Genomic DNA, 26,396 nt, shown 5'->3' on the forward strand with positions numbered 1-26,396 from the left:
AGAGAGAGAGAGAGAGAGAGAGAGAGAGAGAGAGACTCCATTATTTACTTCCGTAGCTCAAGATAGGTGGGTTAGCTGGAGGCTGGTGGTGGAAATGTTAACACCTCAGTGTTTACTGTCACATTTAGACATGTCTGAAATAGAACAAATAAAGGATTTTGTTATCAAGCGATTGACAGCAGCTGCTGAGGAGATAATTGGAGTATTTGAACAAGTGGTAAAAGATCGTGAAGAGAATGATTATCTTTCTAAAAGAGAGATTGAGCGTCAAAACAAACTACTGGATATATTTCTGAAATCGGAGACGAATTTACAAATAGCAGGTTTGTGGTTTAATTTATTTAGCTAACGTGTTGGGGATAAGTGTATAGTTTAGGCCTAACGTTAGTTGGAATCTGTTACGTCCAGTAATGGCGGAACGGAGCACGCCACGGAGGCGTCAAGTTATCAGTAACTAGAGCTACTTCTGGTTGACTTCGCCTTCAAAATAAAAGGGCAGAACCAGAGCCTTCATTATAAGGCTTTGGGCCGAACAAAATTGGAGCAATGTAATGAAATTATATGTAGCTAGCCTAGTACTGTCTGTAGTGTACTGTAAACACATGTTGAACTTCTTAGGAGGAGTTTCAGACTCATGGTTTTACATACTGCTATGTACCAATATGTTCTGCTGGCCTTGGTTGAAATTGATTGATTGAAAAGTTTATTAACAGATTGCAGAATGGGTACAGTACAGCTCAATACATACAATTGTTAAGAGGATGCAGACCTGAGAAAGACTTTCATCTTGTTTCCATCAGGGTCCCCCATTTTCAATTCATCATATGACACACACGACATACAGATAGACAGTACTGCTACATCTATACATTTATGACATACCAGATTTTCAAATACAGTACTGTTTGTGATACTAAAAAAATCCAGAAAAAGAGTGTATATACATTTGACATAGAAACTGTGCATTGGGGGAGGTTGGGTAGGTGGGGTGGGGCTGTACATTGGAGGTGGGGGGGGGGGGGGGGGGGGGACACTGTACATTGGAATACTGACATACATTTGACATAGAAACTGTACATTGGAGGAGGTTGGGTAGGTGGGGGTGGGGCTGTACATTGGAATACTGACAAAGCCATGCTTGGTCTTTATTGTACAACTGGGTTAGGACATTTGTAGGGGCCAGTTTTGAATTGCAGTCTCCCGTAGGTGTTCTTTGAGAGCGTTTTTGAAGGTGGGTAGTGATTCACATTCCTTTACAGCTTTGGGTAGGGCGTTCCACATTGTTGTGGCATAATTGCTAAACGTGTTTAGTCCCTTGTTTGAGCCGAATCTGGGTTTTACATGATTTGTGGAGCTCCCTCTGGTGTTGTGATCGTGGTATTCACTGACCTTTGGGAAGTATTTTGACATGTACATGGGTACCTTGGTCGTATAGTGTATCTTGTAGACCAGGACCATTGCAAGTTGCTGTACTCTGTCGTCTACTCTAAGCCATCCTAGGTTGGCAAAGTGTGCAGGGGTGAGGTGGGTTCTAGGAGTCAGGTCAAGCAGTAGTCTGACTAGTTTGTTTTGAGATGTTTGTAATTTGGTTTTTAGTGCCTTTGAGGTGCTTTGGTACCATGAGGTGCAAGCATAGTCGTAGTACCCTTGAATGAGTGCTCCTGCCAGAGTCTTCAGGGTATTCTTGTTTACCAGGGAGGAGATCCGGTACAAGAATCGAGTTCGTTGATTGACTTTTTTTATTACATTGGATGCCATTTTGTCACAGGAAAGATTAGCCTCTAGGATGGAACCCAGGTAGGTAATTTCATCTTTCCTTGTGACAATATTGTCACCCACTGTAACTGAGAAGCCGTCAGTTTTGCTGAGTTTGTTATTTGAACCGAAGAGAATGGACTCTGTTTTGCCCATGTGTAATGATAGTTTGTTGTCGGCGAGCCATATGCAGATTAATATACAACTTTGTATGAGCTCATTAACACTTTGATCGCCATGGTTAAATTCATAATTTACCATTCCTAGCCAGCTCTATTTGTCTATGGAGAAGTTTCCCTTCTTTGCAGGGCTATAACTTTTTAAATTCTATTGCTAAATTGACATTATTATGGCCCATTCAATGTCTTATATCCATTGTTCAGGGTGTAGCAACGATATACTTTTTCATTCACATATTCATACTAAAATATGGTCTACTCTAAAGTATAAGTGTTTTTATCGTTTTCTGCAGCTTTCTTCAGAACTTGATTTATAGCCCCAAATGCATTATATTGATGATCAAATACAGTTTGGTAGCGATCGGTGCCATATGAAAAATTTCAACTGGAGGTACTTCTAGAAGTTACTACGTATCATCTGATATTGACCGGATGGGCGAGGGGGCGTTTATAATTCCGTGGGCAATGTTATACCATTCATCTAGTGTGGGTCATATGATCATCAGATCAGTTAGTAATAGTATAGAATACGTTAGAAAATAACGTTGAAACTCACCGTATCTTACTCACGCCGTTGGACGATCAGCGTGGAGTAGACAGTTTTCGATTATGGGATGTTGATCCTGATGAACCATTTCCAGGTTGTATAATACTATATACGTCCAAATAACGTTGTTTATTGAGTTAGGGCGAGCGATTGATTATCCAGTGTGTTGAGATAGAGTCCTGCTAATGATCGCGAGTGCCCGGTCGATTTATGGATGAGCACTTCCTGTTTGACGAGTCACTTCCTGTTGGCGATCTGCCGATCGGCCACCAGATGGCGCTCTTGAACCGCTAGAGAGTTGAGTGGAGATCAGCAGTATATCTCAGGACCCCGGAGGAGAAATATGATTTCGATCACAGATTTTTGAAATATTGACATCAAAGACGAGTTACGGCGTCTTCGGCAGAATGAGCATGGCTAGGAATGACGTCTAAACACGTCATCGGCGATTAAAGTGTTAAAATATTATTTACTAGAGTATTTCCATTTGAGCATATTCTAACTAGGCCTATATTCAACTGTTCTGCATCTGGCTCGCTGATAACAAACTATCATTACACCTGGGTAAAACAGTCCATTCTCTTCGGTTATTGTCACCCACTGTAACTGAGAAGCCGTCGGTCTTGCTGAGTTTGTTATTTCAAGTTTCAAGTTTCAAGTTTCTTTAATAGTGTACTTCTGTATGACAACTATTAAAGAAACTTGAAACTTGAAACTTGAAATAACAAACTCAGCAAGACCGACGGCTTCTCAGTTACAGTGGGTGACAATATTCTCACAAGGAAAGATGAAATTACATACCTAGGTTCCATGTGACAAAATGGCATCCAATGTAATAAAAAAAAGTCAACCAACGAACTTGATTACGGATCTCCTCTCTGGTAGGAGCACTCATTCAAGGGTACTACGACTACGGTATGCTCAATACCTTCTATGCGAGGTTTGATGCTGGTAATAACAACACCAGCCCACAAGCCTCGGCAATGGGGGGGGGGGGGTCGGCTGCTGATGGAGGCGCAGTGTTCAGGGTAACAGAGCATGAGGTGAGGCGGACCTTTAAAAAAGTGAATATCAGGAAGGCAGCAGGTCCGGACGGCATCCCCGGCCGCGTCCTAAAAGTCTGTGCCGACCAACTGGCCCCAGTATTCACTGACATATTTAACCTGTCCTTAGAACAGGCTGTCATCCCCACCTGCCTGAAGAAGTCCACTATTATCCCTGTACCCAAAAAATCCAAGCCTGCTTGCCTCAACGACTACCGCCCTGTAGCTCTCACCTCCATAGCCATGAAGTGCTTTGAGAAGCTAGTAAAGGGCTACATCTGCTCCTCCCTCCCCATCAACATGGACCCCCTGCAATTTGCATACCGCCCCAACAGGTCCACGGAGGACGCCATATCCCATGTGCTGCACACAGCAGCATCACACCTGGACAAGAGGCAGGGGAACTATGTGAGAATGCTATTCATCGACTACAGCTCGGCATTCAATACCATAGTCCCCTCCATACTCATAGCCAAGCTCAGGGACCTGGGCTTGGGCTATGACCTCTGCCAGTGGGTCTTGGACTTCCTGACTGGCAGACCCCAGGTGGTGAGAGCAGGCAACTGCACCTCCTCATCCATCACCCTCAACATAGGGGCCCCCCAGGGCTGTGTTCTGAGTCCCCTCCTCTACTCCCTGTACACACACGACTGTGTGGCTCAGCGGAGTAGCAATACAATCGTCAAATTTGCTGACGACACAGTGGTGGTGGGCCTGATCTCTGCCAACGACGAGAGGGCCTACCTGGAAGAGGTCAAGGTCCTGGCGGGATGGTGCCAGGAAAACAGCCTCTCCCTGAACGTCAGCAAAACAAAGGAGATGATTGTGGACTTCAGGAGGTCGGGGGTCAAGGACTACAGCCCCCTCAGCATCGACGGGGCACCGGTTGAGAGAGTCAACAGCTTCAAGTACCTCGGAGCCCACATATCCGAGGACTTGAAATGGACCATACACATTAACAGTGTGGTGAAGAAGGCACGACAACGCCTCTACTTCCTCAGGCGCCTAAGGAAGTTCCAAGTCAGCCAGAAGATCCTTAAGAACTTCTACTCATGTACAATAGAGAGCATCTTGACCGGCAACATCACCTCCTGGTTTGGGAATAGCACTGCAAAAGACCAAAGCAGACTACAAAGAGTGACACGTTCAGCCGAACGCACAACCGGAGGGGGGCTCCCCACCCTCCAGAACATTTACTACAAGCGTTGCAAGGGGAAGGCTAAGAGAATTATTAAGGACTCGAGCCACCCGAACAACTGCCTCTTTGAACTGCTGCCGTCAGGCAAGCGATACAGGAGTCTCAAGGCGAGCACAGAAAGACTCAGAAGTAGCTTCTATCCCCAGGCCATCAGGCTGCTAAACGAACAATGAATGAACACTACACAACAACAACCACCAAACACACATAGCACACACATCCACACGCACACACTCACTTTAAACAAACACACTGTAGCACCCACTACACACACTTTATAGCACACACCCACTTTAAACAAACACACTGTAGCACCCACTCCCCACACTTTATATTTATGGATGAAGGATTGCACTACAACTCGTACACCTTACTGTAAATTGTACCTAAAATTGTACCTCATCCCATTTCTGCTTTGCACTAGATAGTACTGTACACTAGTACACTGCATAGTTGTGTATTGTATATTATATGGTAACTCAGAACATTGTACATATGTCTATAACGAACAACTGTGACCTCATTTTCTTCTTCTAAATTCATGCTATATTATGTTATTATGTTATTTGATACTATCTTGTCTAGCACAGTCTCTGGAGCGTAACAGTAAGAAGCATTTTGTATGAAAGTATTCTGTACTTCTGTATGACAACTATTAAAGAACTTGAACTTGAACTTGAACTTGCTTGCACCTCATGGTACCAAAGCACCTCAAAGGCGCTAAAAACAAAATTACAAACATCTCAAAACAAACTGGTCAGACTACTGCTTGACCTTACTCCTAGAACCCACCTCACCCCTGCCCACTTTGACAACCTAGGATGGCTTAGAGTAGACGACAGAGTACAGCAACTTGCAATGGGCCTGGTCTACAAGATTCACTACACGACTAAGGTACCCATGTACATGTCAAAATACTTCCCAAAGGTCAGTGAATACCACGATCACAACACCAGAGGGAGCTCCACAAATCATGTTAAACCCAGATTCAGCTCAAACAAGGGACTAAACACGTTTCGCAATTATGCCACATCAATGTGGAACGCCCTACCCACAGCTGTAAAGGAATGTGAATCACTACCCACTTTCAAAACCACTCTCAAAGAGCACCTACAAGAGACTGCAATTCGAAACTGGCCCCTGTAAATGTCCTAACGCAACCCCCTCCGATGTACAATAAATGTTTAAACCCAATAATACACGAGACCCTCTTCTTGGGACCAAGTAAGGTTTAGTCGATAATCCAATGTACAGTTTCCCCCCCCCCCCCCCCACCCCACCCCACCTACCCAACCCTCCACCCCTCCTACCAGCCTCCCAACTACCAACCTCCTCCAATGTACAGTTTCTTCATCAAATGTATATACTCTCTTTTTTAGACTCTTCTTGTATCAAAAACAGTACTGTATTTGTAAATCTGGTATGTCATAAATCAAATCAAATTTATTTATAAGGCCCAACAACACACGTTAATGTCCCCATGGGCCGTACAGGTCTTCTTTAAACAAGTCAAGAAGAAAACATAACAATAAGTCAAGAACAGAACAAGGACACCATAAGGTCCAACAAATTTAAAATAAATGCAAATAAATGAAAGAATGCAAGCACTCCCAGACATACCCCACGCGAAGGTAAGGAAAAACTCACTAAAACCTAACAATAGGAAAAAATGCTCCACAGGCAGTGTGGGGGAGAGAAACCTTAGAAGGGCCATTCAAGGGCGGATCTCCCTTCTTAGATGTCGGTGATAGTAGTGTTGCAGATGGACAGTTGATAAGCATGCACGCAAGTGTGTAGTGTGAAACAGATGAGTGCATGCAATAGCAACTGAACATTTTGAAAGATAGAGCTGATAGCGATAGCAACTGAACATTTTGAAAGATTGAAGATAGAGCTGATAGCGAATCTATTTTGAGGCACAGGGGCGGCGCAGAGAGGGTCGCGTCCTCCCCGTCTTAATTATGGATGCACGATAATTATCGGGCCGATAATTATCGGGCCGATATCAGCAATTATGACCGTGACGTCATCCCGATAAACTCGATAACGTTATTGATAGCTCCGATAACATATAATACATTTTTTGGTTAAAAGAAATCCGGTGTGGGTGGATTTGGATGAAGGGCGCTTGTTTTTATTATAGCCTCCTCCCGTTTTGCCAGTACTGTGGTAAAACTGATAGCGTGTGGTTTAGGAACAGGGAGTTTTTCACAAATCCAGCGCTCCCTTTCTTGGCTGTGACGTAGTCGCGTTACATTCGGAGACAGACAGTCGATCTGCCAATTACGTCCCACGGCTTGCACCCACCTCTTCTTCTTACCACCAATCAGAAGCTCTCGTTCGTTTATTTACCTCCGGATTGTCAGCCATTACTCTACTCGGAGCTAACGTTTTCTCCCCGCCAGCCACATTGACAAGTACCAGCGCTTATACATTACTGGCAAATGTCTTGTTGCACTTGTGGCAACAAGCGTTGTCAGCATCGACTTTAGTAAAATAGACCCAGACTTTTGAACATTTTGTTCTGTCCGCCATTATGAGAGCAGAGCCGTCTGTACTCGGCAGCGCAGCACCCGTGTCTGTGTGTGTGTGTGTGTGTGTGTGAGTGAGGTGAGTGTGTGTGTGTGTGTGTGTGTGGGAGGGAGGGGAAGAGAGGAGAGAGCACAGCAGGCAGAGAGCACAGAGCTCCCCGCGCAGGCAGAGACACAGAGGCAGGAGAGATATAGACAACTGCCAACAAGATTAGTTTGCGACGTTTAAATTCCTCAAAAAAAAACTCCATAATTTCTCGAGTACCGATAGCAGTACCGATGACGTCGGAGCTTATAAATACTAAAAAAAAAAAAAAAAAAAAATGATAAAAAAAAATATATATATATATATATATATATATACAGTTAAAAAAAATATTATAATACAATAAATATCGGCTTGAGGAGCATAAAGGTATCGGTATCGGTGTCAAAAAATCAATATCGTGCATCCCTAGTCTTAATCACGGGACATTCAACACTCCGGTCATAAATGTATAGATGTAGCAGTACTGTCTATCTGTACCTACCAACCTCCTCCAATGTACAGTTTCTTCGTCAAATGTATATACACTCTTTTTTTAGACTCTTCGTTCTTGTATCAAAAACAGTACTGTATTTGTAAATATGGTATGTCATAAATGTATAGATGTAGCAGTACTGTATCTGTATGTCATGTATGTCATATATGTTATGATCAATTGAAAATGGGGGACCCTGATGTAAACGAGACGAAAGTCTTTCTCTGGTCTGCATCCCCATAACAATTGTGTGTATTGAGCTGTACTGTATTGTAATTGTACCCATTCTGCAATCTGTTAATAAAAATGTCAATCAATCAATCAACTATATTTCGTAAATGGACTGCTTTTTAGAGCATGCTGCCAGGAGGACCTGGAATTGAACTGGGAACCTTCTGATTATAACTGCTCTACCTCCTAAGCCACTGTCTCCCCCATATTATATCAAAATAAATATTAAAATGTTCATATGTTCAGCTTTTCCATGCAAAATATGACAAGTAGCCTTCATTAAAGGGATGCAATGCTAAAGTTGAATAGTTTAAAAGGAAGCTATCATAGCTGACCCATATCTAGTTTCAGAGTGTAAAGGGTCACAATCTCATGTTTTACACAGGCCAAATATAAATTGTTTTTGTTACCACATTAAAAGGTCTATCAGATTCAGATTTTATTTGCCATAGTAACAAGTACAATATGATTCTTACTCTCTGTTTGCTCCACAGCCTAAAGGAATAAAACAGTTTACAGAATAATAAAAGCAGATATTTATAATACAATAAACAATAAACTGTCTGTGGTCTGCGCTATGTGCAATAAAACATGTTCAACTATAATTAAATACAAATAAGTACACATTCGACAAGCTAAAATAATTTCACATTATATTGATGTGCAAGGGTGCAGTAAAGTGGCTGAACATTATCACGACTACTCACATTACACATGGCATTCATTGCACTCACAAGAGTCTCAGGTCAGTATGCAGAAATAGGCAACATATAATAAAGAAAGTATAGATCTTTGTACAACGACCGTAAGTCTGATGATCACAAATCTGACATGGTTGTAAAGGTGAGACTTTTGGGGTTCCAGAGCCCAATTTCATTCAGCTATCTTGAGGTGAGAGGTCAAGTGACTCCAATGTAAGTGACTGCACTGATTTCTTTCCAATCAAGATTTGGAACAAACCATCGTCCATTTCCTGGCAAGGTAGCATGTAAGGGTTGATATCTATCTCCACTTTTTTTTAACCTTGCCCTCGAATGCATGGGTACTTTAGGATGTCAATCAAATCGACCTCCTGCCCCAAAAGTCTGGTGCATTCGGAAATACGTCAAATCTCAGAAGCTCACAGAGCCGTAACTACTGTTTCAGATACCTTATAGCAATGCCAGAATCAGGGTTTCCCATTAATTACATAGACTGTGGTGGCCCGCCACAGTTGTATAATGAACCAAAAAATTGAAAAAAGAAATTACATTTTTATTATTATTATTTGTTACAATTTTTTTTTAAATATAAAGTTTGCCAATAGGGATGTATCGGTAGTATTGGCAGTGGTAGTAGTCGTAATAGTAATCTACTATATTTTTTTATTTTCTGAAAAATAAACACAGGTAACCACTTTTGCTTCATTTCTTTGATGGCTCAAATGTATGCTCTAGTCCAGTGGTTCCCAAACCTCTCCTCGAGACACCCCAGCCGTTCCATGTATTTGTTAAATTCCACCACCAGCACACCTGATTCAACTAATAAAGGGCTAGTTAAGTTGAATCAGGTGTGCTGGTGGTGGTGGAATTTAACAAATACATTGAACGGCTGGGGTGCTTCGAGGAGAGGATTGGGAAGCTCTAGTCGATTTTGTGTTTTGAGCACAAAGTTCATCATAGATATAGCCTCTTTATTTTGCTCTCAAAGTGCACCAGATTGATGCATTTAACTTTAAAATGTACCAACAAAAAAAAAGTTCCGCCCCTAGAGGGTCGGAGGTTCACCCCCCATAGTCTCTGAAAATCCTGTGGGAAACACTGAGAATATAAACCTCACAAGAGCTCACAAACATTTTATGGCCTCATAAAGTCAGAGCCCCATTTATTGTCACAGCCCGTGATTTTACATCCCAGTGACATCACTGATTGAAGGGTTCTCTCTCTGATTTCTAGCTTTAGGAAAGAGTGGCGTGTGTTCATAAATACTGACTGAACTTTCCTGGTGGCTGGTGCACAGGAAGAATTCTTAAAATCGGTGGCATTCCCCGTTAACACTTTCACTGCCACTCACGAGTATTCTCGGAATTATTAATATCTCGTTGAAAGCCACTCACGAGATTTCTCGGAATTCTTTATAAATTTTTTTAGCGATCTGAAATCATATTGCATCACGCAAGCCTACCCTAGTATACCTGAGTGCCGCCGGCGATCAGATGTGGAAAAAAGCGCCCCCCTATCGTCTCCCAGATGACATAAGGGATTTTGGAATGGACTCAATGAAAATGGATGGGGGAAAAAATCCTGTACTCCACATTTTCCAGTCCACCCATGCAGCCGGAGTACCAGGGTTCATTCAGGGGGCTCTCAGCCCTGTGGAATCATGTGTTACACTGTACACACATTGGATCTATACACTTATCGATTTTTTCGAATGGTGATTAGGAATTTGGCTGGCCTACTGCATAGCAGGCAGGGAGCGAAATTAACTTTTTGACTCACCGGCCAGTGGCGGGTAGATGGGAAGAGTCTACCCGCCAAGCATATTTCTTACCTGCCAATTTTTTTTTGATTAAAAAAATATATATATATATTTTATATAACAATTTTTTTTTTAAATAAAATATATATTATATAATCATACTTGTAGTTGTATTATCTGCGAGACATCGCCACCACGCAATAAGTCAAAATGCTTGCTATCTGCAAACAGCTCCACTGTCTGTGTGTATACTTGAGTAGCCTCCAGCTCCAGCAAGGATTCTCCGGCCCTGCAGCTAGACCCTATATTCAGCTAGACCCTACATTCAGCATGCAAGGATTCTCCGGCGATGCAGCTGGACCTATTTATAACGTTACCGTTCTTTTGTCAAATCACATTCAACATGCCCTCAGCTAGAATACGCATTCAATCAATGTTATAAGACATTGATATCAGGAGCTATCTGTAGCTACTGCTAGCCCGGTAGATAACGTTAAGACAATTTAGTTTACTGGGACATATGGATCAACGTGAGCTAGCTAAGCTAGCTAACGAGGGACCGGAGGTATTATGCACTCGAGTAGACTATTGCTGGAGCATTTGTTGATATCAGCAGCTATCAGTAGCTAGCCAGCTAGATACCGTTAGACAATGCCTCGTCATGTATTAAACTAAAAGTGAATAGTTGACTGGGTCATTGTTTAAACAGTAACGTTAGAACTCTTGGAGGTCCGATATAGACTAGAGCAGATGAAGTAAACAAGCCAAATGAATGATGGCTTCCGATTGGTCATTTGCTTTTTTTCTCATGAAACCAGTCACGTCACTCTACTGTGATTGGACCTAGTGCGATGTGGGACTTGTAGTTTTTTAACGATCTCGCGGCGGAGAAAAAAAAGACGAGCGGCTATAATCTGTACTCGCACAAGAGTATCGTTATGAAGTTATGAACTACACGCCACACAGCGGGCAGCCCTCTAAGTGTCATGCGCCAAAGGTAAAAACAGCCCGCCCCTGGCGGGCGGCGGGCTTTAGTTTCGGTCCCTGATAGCAGGTAATGTAGTTAATCAATCAATCATGTAACCTACTGTACCTCTGCGCTGGCTTGCATGTTGTAATGTAGTTAATCAATCAATGTAACCTACTGTACCTGTGCTTTTACTGTACCTCTGCTTTGGCCTACAGCACAGCAGCTAATGTAGTTCTATTTCATTATGGCTTCCGCTCAGCATCATTCTGCACGCACTTCACTTCGTGCACGAGCACTGAATAAAAAATTCCACAATGTACCTTTACATTCCAACATTCGTCTGGCCACACCCCTATCCACTTACCTTCATAAGCAGGTGTGTGGTCACCTACTCGCCTCCTTCTTCACTTTCACCACAAGGAAGTGCCTTCGGTAGATCCCACACTTGACGAGGTTGTTAGTAGAAGAAAGTTGGAAAACAAAAGAACGGGAGATACGTTGACATCATATCTTTATTTTCTCTCTCACTATTTTCGAGAAAATACGGCGATATTGTCTTCGTCACTGGAGTGTCTGGAAGATGATGATCATTCTGAGTGACCTCCACCGGCTTTTTCGTATTAGGGGCTCGCGCCGCTGACATGCTCCCCAACTGCAGTCCTCCTTGCTGCGGCTGGATGGGTTTGGCCCTCCGGCCATACAGCTGGACTGTGGGAAGTACCGACTGTTGTGAGGAAGCGGTGGCTTCCAGGGTGGGGTAAGTACTGTTTTGCTTGCAAGCTCTGGTTGTCTGTTGATGCTGTGGGGGTTAACTGACAATTTTACGAACGCCAGCCCCAGATTGGGCTCCTCTGCTAGGCTTCTTAAGCGGCGGACGGAGGATCTTGGTCTGAAGCCCATGATGGTCAACTAGTGGGCCGCGACAGAGGCCTGGTTAAAACCCGGGATTCTCTGGACAAGCGGATGCTTCTCTGTCCCGTGCAGGCCCCATCTTTCACTTGAGTGGAAGTACACCCTAAACGAGGAAATGTGGGCATGGATTTTCGTTATCGGAAGATCCATGTTCAAGTTGGCTGCAGCCCAGATGGGAATTGTGCCGGCTCCGCCGTATGTCTGGTAAAATCACCGTTTAAAACTGTGTTTGACATTTCTTTTTCTCTTCTCTCTTAAGGATGAGGAGGGTTTCAGACGGCGGCCTGTCTGAAGTGTGGCTTGTTATGTTGTTGTGTACAGTTCAGGTGATAGCTGCTTAGCTGCGTGCTAGTTGTGGCCTACCTGTTAGCCAGTCAGCTGTTAGATGCAGCGCTAGCCCGTTGTGTCACTAGGCTAGGAAACGTTAGCTTGTTGCTATCAGTCGAGAGCGGCTGTTAGCTTAATGCTACACTGTTGAACGTTGCTATGACTATAACATGCCTTAAACACTCTGACTACGACGTCATCCTTGACAGAGGATGTTAGTCGAACCTACACCGGGAGCCCTGCCAGCGAGGACTGCGTCAACATGGAGAAACGTAGCGGCTGGGTGGCGCAGCGATGTTACCCTCGTCGCAAACGCGGGAGATGCTGTGTTCGACTTCGGTGTCCCGTTAACCAGATTGCAGTTCTCTCGGCCTGCGCTCAGGGTAGGAGTCCCGACCGGACTTTAAACACTTCTTCTTTCCTTCCCTTCTAAATGTTTTGTAATAACGATGTTTTCCAAAACGTGTGTTGCTGCAATACATTGAGGATACGACGCGTGTTGTGTGTGAATTGTCTTGTCACTGGTATAGCTTCTCTCTCCATAGAAATCGGCGTTGTTGTTTACATGTGTAAAAATGATCTGGTTAGTTGTGACGAGAACATGTGTGTTCATGTAACGTTTGTAACGTGGGTGAACTCACAACTAAGGGGGTTAATTAACCTGTGAAGCTATGCTTAGTGACATGTGATTGAGGAATGAATTCTTTTCTCAGCCTGTGATGACAATGAACAGTGTGTTCACATATTAACAGGGTTACCTGTTCAACTTGGTCGTATCAAGGGTAAGGTAGGAGAGGTGATCCCCCCGGTTTCCCTGGGGCTTCCCCCCCTCCTCTCAGACATGTTTGGTTACAATATATTGTGTCACTGTGTTTGTGGGGATACGATGTAACCCTCAGCTTAATTGCTGGGGTTGTGCTTTCCGCTTGAGAAACAATTTTTTCCTAAAGAAAAGATTGTTTGGTCACTTATCATGTGTGCTTAGCAAGGCCTGTGGCCAATACATAATCGAGGATTCTGTCTTCTCTCGTTATGAAAAACGGCGTTCCTCTGTAGTAGGAGTGTACTGTGCCATTTTTTGTTGTGATGAAGGGTTGTGTGTGTCTTTGTGATCTACAACTGGGTTAGGTTGGCCCACAGAAGCACATGTGTAAGTCTGGACCGGGGCTCTTAAAGGGGCCCTCTCTGTTCTGTGTTTTCCTTAGTAAAACTCAGGTAGCAGGTTATCACATGAGCTATGTGAGGCTGTTCGATGCTTCATGTAGCAGGCTATGACTGTGTCATGCTCTACTTGTCATTACATCGTATCATGGGTGAGGGGTCGTAAAGGGGTGAACTGGTAATCCTTTCCTCCCCTTTTCTGATTGGTCAGGGGTTAAAACCTCCTGTCCTTCAAGGTTCCTGTCACGTTGCTGTTCGGCACGTTACAGGGTAAGAGGGGAGGGGGGGGGGGGGAGGGTCCTGGTCCCATGCCCTGGAAGATTGGGCGTGTGCACCGCGGAAATTCCCCCGCCATTGGTAAGACTTCCGTGGGTTGTTCAGGTCCATGTTATGGATCTGTTTCAGGGAGTTGTCAGAGCTCCTCCTCACAAAGCTCCTCCTCAGAGAGAAGTGCCTTCTGTGAGTTCGGACTCTCCTTCCCAGTGAGGGAGCCTCCTCAGAGTTCAGAGCCTCCTCCTCAGATTGTCAAGGTGAGTAGAACTTCAAAAAAGGAGTTCTGACACTGGATTCGCCTGTTCGAATCCAGCTCCCGGCGTTGCTATCAGCTTGGCTGGCCTCTCACACTGATACAATTGGCTGTATCAGGGGGTGGGAAAGCTGAAGGGTGGGTCCTGGGCGTTGTGGACAGCGACCCCTACAGTTCGGTCGGGGCGCCTGCTCAGCAAGGGTTGGAACTAAGGAGAGATAGTGTGGCCTCCCACACGCTACACTCTCCCCGGTGAGAACCTGCGCGGCCAGGTTGGCCTGCCCCAGGCTGCACATGCGTCGGAGGAAAGCATGTGACAGTCTCCGGTCTCCCGGACCAACAGTAGGGGAAAGTACGCAACAACCAGGAAGGGTGGGATGGGAGAAAAATCGGGAAAAAGGAGGGGAAGAAAGATTAAAAAAAAAAAGTTCTGCTCTATTGTGTGTGTATTCGATTCAATTCGATTATTGAGTGTATTGGTTCCGTGCCTCCTCCTCGGAGAGCCCTAACCCAAGTGTTACATAGCTCAAATGTTGCAATATATTCTTTTCAATCTATACAGCTCGCGTGGAAAGTCTCTCTGGGGATTTCCGTCTCCTCCCTGTGGCGAGGGTCGGGATGTAAAAATGTAAAAAAAAAATACCCTCAGCTGCGTCACGTGGGATTCATGTCAGTCTATGTTTCTTTCTTTTTTAAATAAAAAGAGGAAGGAACATGAAGCACGACGGCTCCGTGTCGTTCTCCCAGGCGACTTGGAGGAACAATGTCTGGTGTCTTGTTAGACTATCCATTGATGTGTTTGGGTCTCGACGCGTATATAGTGCTGGCTCGGGGTGTTTCTTTTAAGAATCACGCAGGGGGCTAAGTGCGCCTTGGTTGCTTGTTATTAAAACAGCATTTTATAGGGCAACTGGGATGGAGTTTTGTCTCTTCTGAGCGCCAGTTTACTAGGTTGTCTCGATGAATTCTCGTTCATATCTGGGGGATGATAACGGAATAGATCAGAACATAGGTAGAGGGGTCTCACGCCCTTGGGGTGGGCCACTGAGCGAGGTACAAATGGGACCGTCTGGGTGGCGCCCTCTTTTCATGTTTTTAGATCGACACGCATACCTACCCCCTCTTCTGGAGTGGGCATGTTGGCGTGGTTAGGGCACGGGACTGGTTCTGGTCGCGCTGGTCCAGGTCAGTTAACCCGTTGTCCGCCGGGGATGCAGACCTTCTGTTCTGGTACCCTGAGCGACTTGTGCTTTTTTCGGGGGGAAAAATGCTGGGTCGGCCCGGGTGTCACAGGGTTAGGCGTTATGGAGACCCTTTGTTGGGTACACGTTGTACCTGGCCCTATCCTAAGGGACTGGTTCTCCTTTCTTTCGCTCCTCTCACGCATGGCGAAAAGGGGGCTGTTGGGGTGGTCTTCTGGACCTCCTCTGGTAACCCTGTGTGCTTCCCGAGCTGCCGGGCCCGGTCCGAAGTAATGTTTCGTTGAAACCGTAGGCCTGGGATAACCCTTTTTGAAAACTGAAACACTTGTACTGCGGTATAGCCAGTGTATACCCGCAGGTGTGTTTGGAGTTTTTTCTTGAGGGGTTATAGGAACAACCACCGTCTGTGTACCGAGGGGGTGGTTGATTCCCTGGTGTGTTGGAGCGGAGTCAACTCCCAGGTGTTACCCGGTTGAGTGTGCCCCTGCACGTTCATGACGTCTGCCAATCGTGTCAGCCTTCTCTGCCTCGACCCCTCTGGGTGGGTTTTTTTTGATGGAGGCTTTGTCATGGTGCTCAACAACAATATACGCCCCTTCCGCCGGGGGAGCTGTTTTCAGTTGACCCCTGTGGCGCCAGTCTCGTCCGCAGTGCTCCAGGCTCAGGTCTACAGCCTGCTGCCTGGTTTCCCCGGTGCGCGGCCTGCTTCCGTTGATTAACCTCTTTTTGAGTGCTTTACGGCCATGCTGACTGCCTGTTTTGCAGGGTCAGTGTGCCAGGCGGTGTACTATTGGGGGGTAAGGGCCCGCTCTTGGAGGGGCTCTATCCGAATACGCTGGCGATGTGGGGGGCGGTGTCACTAAGTGACCGCCTGGTGGGGTCTTGATGCCTGCCGTCGTTGACCTCTCCGGGCCCCCTTTTTCCAGGGGATCCAGTCCCTTCAGTGGGTCTGGTTCTTCCTTCGCGCTCCGCTGCTACGGCCTTGCCACAGGGTTGAGTTTGCTCCTGACCCCGTGATTCTGGGGACAGTAACGAGGGTTGTTCCTTCCGTTTGTTCCCTGGTGGCATGCGGGTTGTGCGTGTGCGTAGTCGTGGGGTCAAGCCACGGTCTGCTCTAGGGGTGGACGGTATATACGGTATAAACGGTATTAATTTGCTCTACGGTATGGATTTTGACTATACCGTGTAACCGGTAGTGCAGCTCTAAAATAGCAATGACGTCATGTAACCACAGCGCGACTATTTCAATCGCATTTGCCCCTAAAAATCGATAGAATTAGTCATATATAATAGATATGTGCAAACTGGAAAAAGTTATTTAGGAGGCTTCGCGCAGTGGGCGTGTCAACACGCAATTGTCATTTCATAATAAACACATATCACTGCGGCGCACAGCAAGTTTCAATTTCAGTTCCTGGCATTTTTAACCAGTGGAGAAAAGTAAGAGATGTCCCTATCGTTTTTCTTATATGAATTATTCTACGTTAATAAAACATACCTGGTGATCAACTACAGTTTGCTGTAAACATTATGATATGCGTGTAGTGTTATGATAACGACGGCTGCAGCGGGTCCGTGCTGTCCCGAGTCCGTGCTGCTCCCATTGCAAACAGCGGGCTGGATGCTGGATTTTGCTAGAAGCATATGTAGCTGCAGAGCCGCAGAGCCAGCGGCGCTTTCAGGTCTGGTCACAGGCCCGCTCAACAGCGCCCCCCCACCCAACGGCTGAAAGCTGTGACCAGACCTGAAAGCGCCGCTGGCTCTGCGGCTCTGCGGCTCTGCAGCTACATATGCTTCTAGCAAAATCCAGCATCCAGCCCGCTGTTTGCAATGGGAGCAGCACGGACTCGGGACTTATTTTATTTGGAATATAATGACTTTATACGCAAAAGTAGCCTAGTTTTACGTTAAAATATTATAAATCGACATGCCTTGAGGATGTCATTCTTTATATAGCCTGCCTATCAGGCAAAAAAAAATATTCTAACGGAAACACTGATACCGTGATATATACCGTTACCGTCTATGCCTCAAATTATACCGTGATATAAATTTTAGACCATACCGTCCACCCCTAGTCTGCTCACCCTGTGCGTTGAGTTGCTTGAGTTCCTCTTCGCACGGTCGGATCCGTCTCCCTCCCGTCCTCCAATAGGGAGGGTATCCTCCATTAGGGAGGGTCGGGGGGCTCGGTCCTCCCCGGTCTGATGGTTGTGGGGGGCCTCAGCGGGGTACATTTGTCGAGCTTTGGCTCCCGCTCAGCTCCTCTTGTGCAGAATGATGCTGAGCGGAAGCCATAATGAAATAGAACGTAAGGTTATGTATATAACCAAGTTCTATGAATTATGGTGACGCTCAGCATCAGGACGCCGCTGCGGCCCTTGATCTCGCCTTGTGGTGAAAGTTTGGGAAGGAGGCGAGTAGGTGACCACACACCTGCTTATGAAGGTAAGCGGATAGGGGTGTGGCCAGACGAATGTTGGGATGTAAAGGTACATTGTGGAATTTTTTATTCAGTGCTCGTGCACGAAGTGAAGTGAGTGCAGAATGATGCTGAGCGTCACCATAATTCATAGAACTTGGTTATATACATAACCTTACATTAATCAGTCAGCAGCCTCCACTGATGTACAGTGATTCAAACCCCCTCAATGTGCAGTTTCTGACAGCTGCGTTGTCACGCGAAATAACGTTATGAATAAAAACGCGAAATAACATTATATAACGTTGCGTTATATAACGTTACAATGTACAGTTTCTGTGTTGTCACGCGAAATAACGTTATGAGTGAATCTGGTAGTTGTTTTGATAAATATGTTGTGTATTCTAGCGATTCGAACATAACATTACATTTCCGCGAGCAGCAGCCTATTTCCGCGAGTGCCGCTCTGCCGCGCGCTGCGGCAGGCGGCGTGGATAAGGGGGCGTGCTAGCGCGCGGTCACGTGGGCGTCATGGCCAATCAGAGAAACGCTGAACGCAAGTTAGTTACCTTAAGTGTTCACGCCGCCGGGCCCCTGTCCTGTAGGTATTGGCTTGTGTTGCTACACGGACATGTTTGTATGTTGCACGGTACTTCCTGGCTTACCGACTAGTAAACAACAGTCAACGTGATCATCACACGCTCTCTGTCTCTTATTATATGTGAACTAAAGAGTACAAGGTTTACACAACAGCCCCATCCCCTTTTTTATTGTATTTGTACCTGTACTACCTGCTGTCAGCTGTTTATCTTTCTCTGTGAGCTTGATTAGCTAGCATTAGCTCACGTTAGCTAGCGCTAGCTCCGCGGCTAATCTTAGCTTACCCTGAACTAAATCAATGACTAGGTTCTAAAACATTGGAGTAGTTTTCACTGCACATAGAAGCAGCCAAACAGCGGGAGCATTTCGGGAGCATATTACCAAAACCCAGGCAATTTCGAGCCCTTAAGGAATCAAATAGTCTGCCATGGCTACATGCGTGGCGCTAACGTTATGCACAACTGTAGGAAAAACCTGGCAGCGATAAGGGAATCGATAGTCACGGAGGCATGCGATTCCAGGAATCGGATAATTAGGAACCGGTTCCCAACGGTTTTCGATTCCCATCCCTAACGATAGCTATTAGCTAACTAATGTTAACGTTACAAGCTCAAACACCTTATAACTACTACTATTGTCGTGTCCATAAGTTCCCTGGCAGAATACTTGTGAGGACAAAGGTATACAAAGAGGAGAGAACCATTTTAAATCGGGTGATGTTAGGAGTTTCGAGAATGCTGGCTACCAAGCTAGCTAACTTAGCTACTAACGTTATAAACACTATGTACAACGACACAATGATTTACATTATTACAAATATGGTAACGTGGTTGTGGCTTTTACAAATAGTGGTTAGCTTTAGAGATGAATGGCTATGATCACGGAGCACTAGTGTTAGGTGAAACAGATACTAGATCCTCGGCTAGTAGTAACAAGAAGGCTCTGCTTCTGCCACTACCTGCCTGTGACTCTCAGCCCCCTGCTGTCCTGTACCCAGTGTGACGTCATCATTAAGATGACACACGCACGCTATGAACCATGGATTAAAATATGCATGTGCGTGGAGGTTGTGGTTTGGTCGACAAAATGTTTGATAAAAATGCTAAAACTGGGTCAATTTCGATATTTTTTTTCCCCTCTTCATGAAAGTCAGCGTTGGCCTAGTCACATTGTTTATTGTTTATGCATGGGTTTTGGTCTGGGCAAAGAGTAGTAGTAGTAGTAGTCGTTTATTCAGTCATCATCTCACACAATACAATATACACCATTTAACAATATTTGATTTTACAGTGACTGAGAAGGTACAGACTGAAGCATGCTTATATATGGCTGTCCTATATTCTTAACAAAAATTAAGACTCAAACAGTATTCTAAAAGAAAATAGCACAAAAAAAAGTATTATTCACCCTTGTAGTTTTCAAAAATAGCTTTACAAACCATTTTCTTAAAAACCAAAAGCGAATTACTCATTCTTAACCGTATATCACCATTGTTCCACAAGTTAACCCCAATAATAGAAATACACCTCCTTTTAATCCCTTTCTTAGCTTTTTGAACAGTAAATTTACAAATATCTCTCAAATCATATTTTCTTTCATGTATTGAAAAAAAAACTTTGCACCCCGTCTGGGAGTAACTTTGCTTTAGCTCTGTACATTATTTGCATAGTTTTATAATAAACCAAATCATTAAATTTCATAATATGAGACTTTATAAACAATGGAGCACTTTTTTCATTCATAAATATGAATTTGTGTGAGGATGGCAGAAGAAAACATATTTTAAGTGTGGTTCATTATATATTTACATGCACTATTGTATTGTGTTATGAAGTCTGTGTTTTCTGTTCCTCTCTCCAGATCCCCCACAACTCTCTGTCTGTAAAGAGGAGGTTCCCCCTGATCAGCAGCAGAGGAGCCCCAGTCTGGACCAGGAGGAGCCAGAGCCCCCGCTGATTAAAGAGGAACAGGAGGAACACTGGATCAGTCAGGAAGGAGAGCAGTTTCAAGGGCTGGAGGAGACCGATAACAATCACTCCATATACACTGTAAACTCTGTAAGAAGCCTCTATGATCAACACCAAAGTTGGTCCCCACATCTTAATCTGACTGTAGAAAACAGAGAGGGAGAACCTCTACCAAGCACCTCCACTGAACTAATGGAAACAGGAGCTGGAGAGGACGGTGGAGCATTGGAACCAACCAACATTTGTAACATAAATTTCAATTTAAAATCTAGTCTGACACACCACATGTATACTCACACAGGAGACAGACCACATGTTTGCAATGTATGTGGTAAAGGATTCAATCAAGTTGGGGATATGAATAACCACATGAGAATTCACACAGGAGAAAAACCATACAGTTGTAGTCTTTGTAAAAAGAATTTCAGGTTTAAATCCAATCTGACCGTCCACATGAGGATCCACGCAGGAGAGAAATACAGCTGCAGTGTTTGTGGGAAAGGCCTTAGCCGGCGTGACCATATGAAGGACCATATGAAGACTCATACTGGAGAGAAGCCATACAGTTGTAGTGTTTGTGGGAAAGGATTTATTCAATCTTCAAACTTTCAGAGGCACATGAGGACTCATACTGGAGAGAGACCATACGTTTGCAGTGTTTGTGGGAAAGGATTTATTCAAGCCTCAGACTTAAAGACACACACAAAAACGCATACTGGAGAGAGACCATACAGTTGCAGTGTTTGTGGGAAAGGGTTTAGACAACACCATCATGTACGGATACACATGAAGTCTCATACTGGACAGAGACCACACAGTTGAAGTGTTTGTGGGAAAGGGTTTAAACTATGGCAACTGATGCATTATGAAAACCCATACAGGAGAGAGAGACCATACAGCTGCAGTATTTGTGGGAAAGAGTTTAGACGACACCATCATGTACAGAAACGCATCAAGACTCATACTGGAGAGACACGACTGAGAACCACTGGATTAAGAAATGCATGGAATCAGAGAGGAAATGTGTCAACTTTGTGACCATGGGCAGCCGTGGCTCAAAAGGTAGAATCAATCAATCAAATGTATTTGTATAGCACATTTAGACATGACACTTGTCAACCAAAGTGCTTCACAGTAAGTCGCATAGCAAAAGGAAAGTGCTCCTAAAGTATCAAATAAACAGAAAATATAAACAACCAACGGACAGACAAAGAAACAACAACACGTCAAAACAATGGTCGTCTGGTAATCTAAAGCACTGAGATTAGAGTAGTGGACTAGTGGTAAATGCAGTCCATTTACCATTCCACCCAGGCAACATATCCCCTCTCTCTCTCTCACACACAGAGCTTCTTATCATGATGCTACTGTATTCTATCTGATGAAGCAGATATGTTGTTAAAACCTTTAAGAAATATACATTATGAAGCTATAAAGCCTGTAGTTCCTGTCTGTTTTTGGGTTATTTGACCATGGCTTCTCTGCTTACCTCCAGGTTAGTCTGTGTAGTGCATGTGCCTTTGAGTGTGGATGCTTACCTCCAGGTTAGTCTGTGGTGTGTGTGCTTTTGAGTGGATGTTTACCTCCAGGCTGCTCTGTGTGGTGCGTATGCCTATGAGTGTGGCTTTTTATATACAGTATGTATATCAGACTCACGATAATGCAGTCAAACAGTGACCTCTAGGCAAAAGAGCCCTGCTTGGTTTTGCAGTTTCTTACACTTTTGCGTGTTATGTGTGGGTGGGAGTTTAGTAACTTTTTATACTCTGAATTTCTCCAGAACTCTTGCCAGAGCCTGAGCCTCCCCTATCCCCACTCAACCCCAACCCAATCAGACCAAAACAGAAAATGTAAACTGGTGGAACCAGACTCATCAATTATATCGTAGACAGATCTTCTGATCAATATGGGTTTAATAGTAAAACAATTAATACAAATGACATGTTGGTTAAATGAGCTTTGGCTGAGAGGAGTGCTCTCCTCTGGCCAGCTAGGAGACACTGAAGAAGAGGCGGAGGCAATTGATCTTAAGTATAGAGAGGTGTGGGGGCTGTAGTGTGAACTAAGTTATTGTTTGGGGCAACCAAAAGAGATTCCTCAACAAAACAAAGGTCCTTTTTATTTATTTTTTTATTATTAGGTTGGTTGGTTGGAATGTTTGTTTTACAGTCTGGCAAAAGCCATATTGACCAGTCGTGCAGTCCTAATATGGGAACTGGTAACACACCACGCGCACGCGCGGGTACGTGCATGCGCACAGAACTGATTTATACACACACACACACACGCACACACACAAGCGCATATACGCAAGTGCAATCTTTCTATCATACAAGCTCTTCTTGCTCTCTATTTGTGTGAATGTGCGCGTGGAAAGCTGGCGCGCAGCACAGACGCTTGATTCAATATCATAAGCAGGTAGACCCCCATCACGAATTCCGAGCCACATTAGTATTCACCTCCACTGCCTGTGTCACACAGAATGAAGGGGGAGATGCATTCAGATAGCCAACACCCAGACACTTAGTCTACCTGCGCTTTTTGTTATGTAAAACGGTGGCCGGGTACTAGTCACAACAAATGGATACAGCGCATTTTTGTGCACGCGTACACGCGAGTACACATCCGTGCGCGATCGCGCGTACTTCTGCCTCAGTGATCTGGTAACACGGCGTGTAACCGGGTGTGACCGCGACTGCACCACTGATATTGACGGACAGAGGTATGTAATTCAAATGAATAAAGACAAGAAATAAAACATGCAGGACACAACAAGGGTAATAGTGTTAGTGTAATAGTGTCATTGTATACTAGTGTGCTAGTGTAATAGGAATAATTGCTCTATATGGCCACATAATGTGGTGTAGCTGCTCAACCATGGTCAACCTTAATATACTGGTAGTACTCAAAAAGTAGAGCACACACCTCTACTCTGGTAATCTGGTGCACAACAAACAGAGGATCAACATTAAGAGAGTCTGCACACTGTTCAACTTTACACTGTTAAACATGCTCCCACTGTGTTTATTAAGAGATCAATGTTCCTATATTCATCAGGATTCCTGTTGGTTAGGGGCGGTCAGGTGGCGTAGCGGAGATTGCGCTCGTCACCAATGCAAGATGCTGCGGTCTCGACTCCCGGAGTCAGCATTGCCTTGGCTTGGGCTGATCGCTATACTAACTCGTTTGGCTGAGTTAGGGGGAGGGAAGTCATGGGTGGGAATCTGGCGCTGTGGAAAGCGACGCCTACAGGTCAGGTCTGGGCGCTTGCTCAGCGGAGGCAGGACTTGATGAAGGCAGCGTGACCTCCCACGCGTTACGCTTCACCAATGAGAGTCCTCGCTGCCAGGTGAAAAAAGAGTCACTGGCTGTTGCCGCGCGTGTCGGAGGAAGCGTGCGGATGACTTCAGGGTTCCCTTGTACCAACCAGTAGGAGAACATGCGCACAACAACCAGGCAGGGGAGGGGGGGAATTGGCACAACAACTAAATTGGGACGGGAGAAAAACCGAGAAAAATCGGAGAAGGAGAGGATTAAAAAAAAAAAAAGGGATTCCTGTTGGTTGATTCCTAAATGGATTCTGTGCTGACTATTAACCTTGAGCCATTTATGACCAGAGTTTGGTTACGTTGTGGCCACCTTATTGAACATCTAATTATGACGCAACACACTTGATTAGGTTCCTTACGTTGAAGTCCCATTGGACTCCACCATATGGGCCAGAGAACTTGTAGATGGGCCAAATTGTAACTTTATTTGATAGACTTTTTATTGGTATATTTAGTTTATGTTGCCATATAGATGTACAATATATGATAAATAATAGATCAGAACAATAGCCTCCTATCACCTTAGTGGTCGTAATAAATCGCTATATTTTGCCACATTTCAGTACTCAAAGGAGTCATGATTGTCTGACATACTGTATGGGCACTATTACTAAAACTAATTTAAATATAGCCACCAATATATTTTGCCCTCCATAATTAAAATTAAAATTAATCAAATTCAAGCTTGTTAGTCATCAATGTCCACCTAATGGTTGCCTGGTTGTCTTTGTCTCATTACATAGTGTGTAGCTTAATGTCTGGTTGTCTTTGCCTCAGAAAAGGTCTGCAGCACATGTACGATAATGTAACATTTCCATAAAAAGAAATGCAATTTGAAAATAAGAGGAAAAAATACAAGCATACTTAACTTTCTAAACAAACAAAATATCACACAAAAACTATGCCATTGGCAATGGGTACTAGCTCTGCTATCTCAAGCATGGCTGTGTATCTCTCCCAGTTAGGCCGTAAGGTGAAGGCTATCGTTTCATCCCGTTCCCACCTCGGCGGACTACACAATTTTCACTCTGGGTGAAAGATATATTGGTGTAGATTTAGGAACAAAAAGGTCTCCATTGACAAACTAGCCCGTTTTGCGCAATCATCATTTTAAAGTCGGGACTAGATCTTTCCTCACAAACGGATACTTGGTCACCACAGAGTTTTATTTGACGTACTGTAATTGGTGCGAGTTCGGTCACGTATCTTGCGCTCGACCAATAGCAGCTCTCTTTGTTGCGAGGATACGGCCATCCGGTGTCAACAAATGACATCCACAGAGTAACGTTAACGTAAACTTTATTAACAGATTGCAGAATGGGTACAATACAGTACGGCTCAATACACACAATTGTTAAGGGGATGCAGACCAGAGAAAGACGTTTGTCTTGTTTACATCAGGGTCCCCATTATATCATGACATTTATGACACAAATCGATCTCTAAACAATGTTGTATGTCTCCGTAATGGTATGATTCTGGCCTGGTAGGTTAAGCCACCATTCGACGCAGTTTCTATTTTTCTCCCATCCCCCAATTTTGTATTTCCAATTCTCCCCTCCCCTGTCTTGAACGTTGCTCGACTATGCCCCCCACTGGTCGGTTGTAGGGAGGATAGAAGCCTTGCATCACGTGTCCCCTCCGGTACACGAGGAGGCAGCCTGTCGCATCTTTTCACCAGACAGCGCGGACGCTCAATGGCGAGGTGTAACGCATGGGAGGCTCACACTACCCCCGCTACTTCCTGTCTCTGCTGTGCAGGCGTCTCCCAACCGACCTGTAGGAGTCGCTGTCCACAACATCCAAATCCCCACCCATCGACTTCCACCCTCTAACTCTGCCAATGAGTTAGTATGACGGCTGGCCCAAGCCGGAGGCAATGCTGACACCCGGATTCGAGACCGGAGTCTCTTGCATTGGTGACGAGCGCAATCTCCGCTGCGCCACCCAGCCGCCCCGTTCGACGCAGTTTCTATATTTATCGTGTCTGTGTAAAATCTTGTACACGTTCTTTCTGAACGGACATGAGATGCATATAACATTGTTAGAAACCTTTTTGCGAACTTTAGACTGTGTTTTTTGTCCATTTTCGTCCGTAACGTTACTCTGTGGATGTCATTTGTTGACACCGGATGGCCGTATCCTCGCAACAAAGAGAGCTGCTATTGGTCGATTGCAAGATACGTGACCGAACTCGCACCAATTACGTCAAATAAAACTCAGTGGTGACCAAGGTTCGCGAGGAAAGATCTAGTCCCGACTTTAAAATTATGATTGCGCAAAACGGGCTAGTTTGTCAATGGAGAACTTTTTGTTCCTAAATCTACACCAATATATCTTTCACCCACAGTGAAAATTGTGTAGTCCGCCGAGGTGGGAACGGGAATCGTTTTCTAGCCACTTCTCAGCCTTCACCATACGGCCTAAGGCGCCGGTTACACCTTTCGTTTCATTTTCGTTTCATTGTCAGATGAGTTTCGCCGCAACGTGGCAGCCTCGAGTCACACTTTCGTTT

At 44.7% G+C, this 26,396-nt stretch overlaps 1 protein-coding gene across 2 annotated transcripts in view; it reads left to right on the forward strand.

Annotated features, from left to right (window-relative positions):
• Positions 1-21,995, forward strand: part of LOC311235131 (uncharacterized protein) — a 102,241-nt gene extending 80,246 nt beyond the window's left edge. The window contains exons 1-2 of one of the 2 annotated variants that reach the window (XR_014620129.1): positions 72-323; positions 20,446-21,995. Coding sequence is in view for 1 of the 2 variants with exons in the window: in XM_084322485.1 (XP_084178611.1) it covers positions 20,446-20,541 (96 nt within the window). In the remaining variant the exon portion in view is untranslated. Of the gene's footprint in view, positions 1-71; positions 324-20,445 lie in introns of those variants that run through there. The other variant, XM_084322485.1, reaches the window with a different exon arrangement.
• The last annotated feature ends 4,401 nt before the right edge of the window (positions 21,996-26,396 follow it).

Source organism: Notolepis coatsorum (genome assembly GCF_963971535.1).
Source record: "Notolepis coatsorum genome assembly, chromosome: 10".
NCBI classification, from domain to species: domain Eukaryota; kingdom Metazoa; phylum Chordata; class Actinopteri; order Aulopiformes; family Paralepididae; genus Notolepis; species Notolepis coatsorum.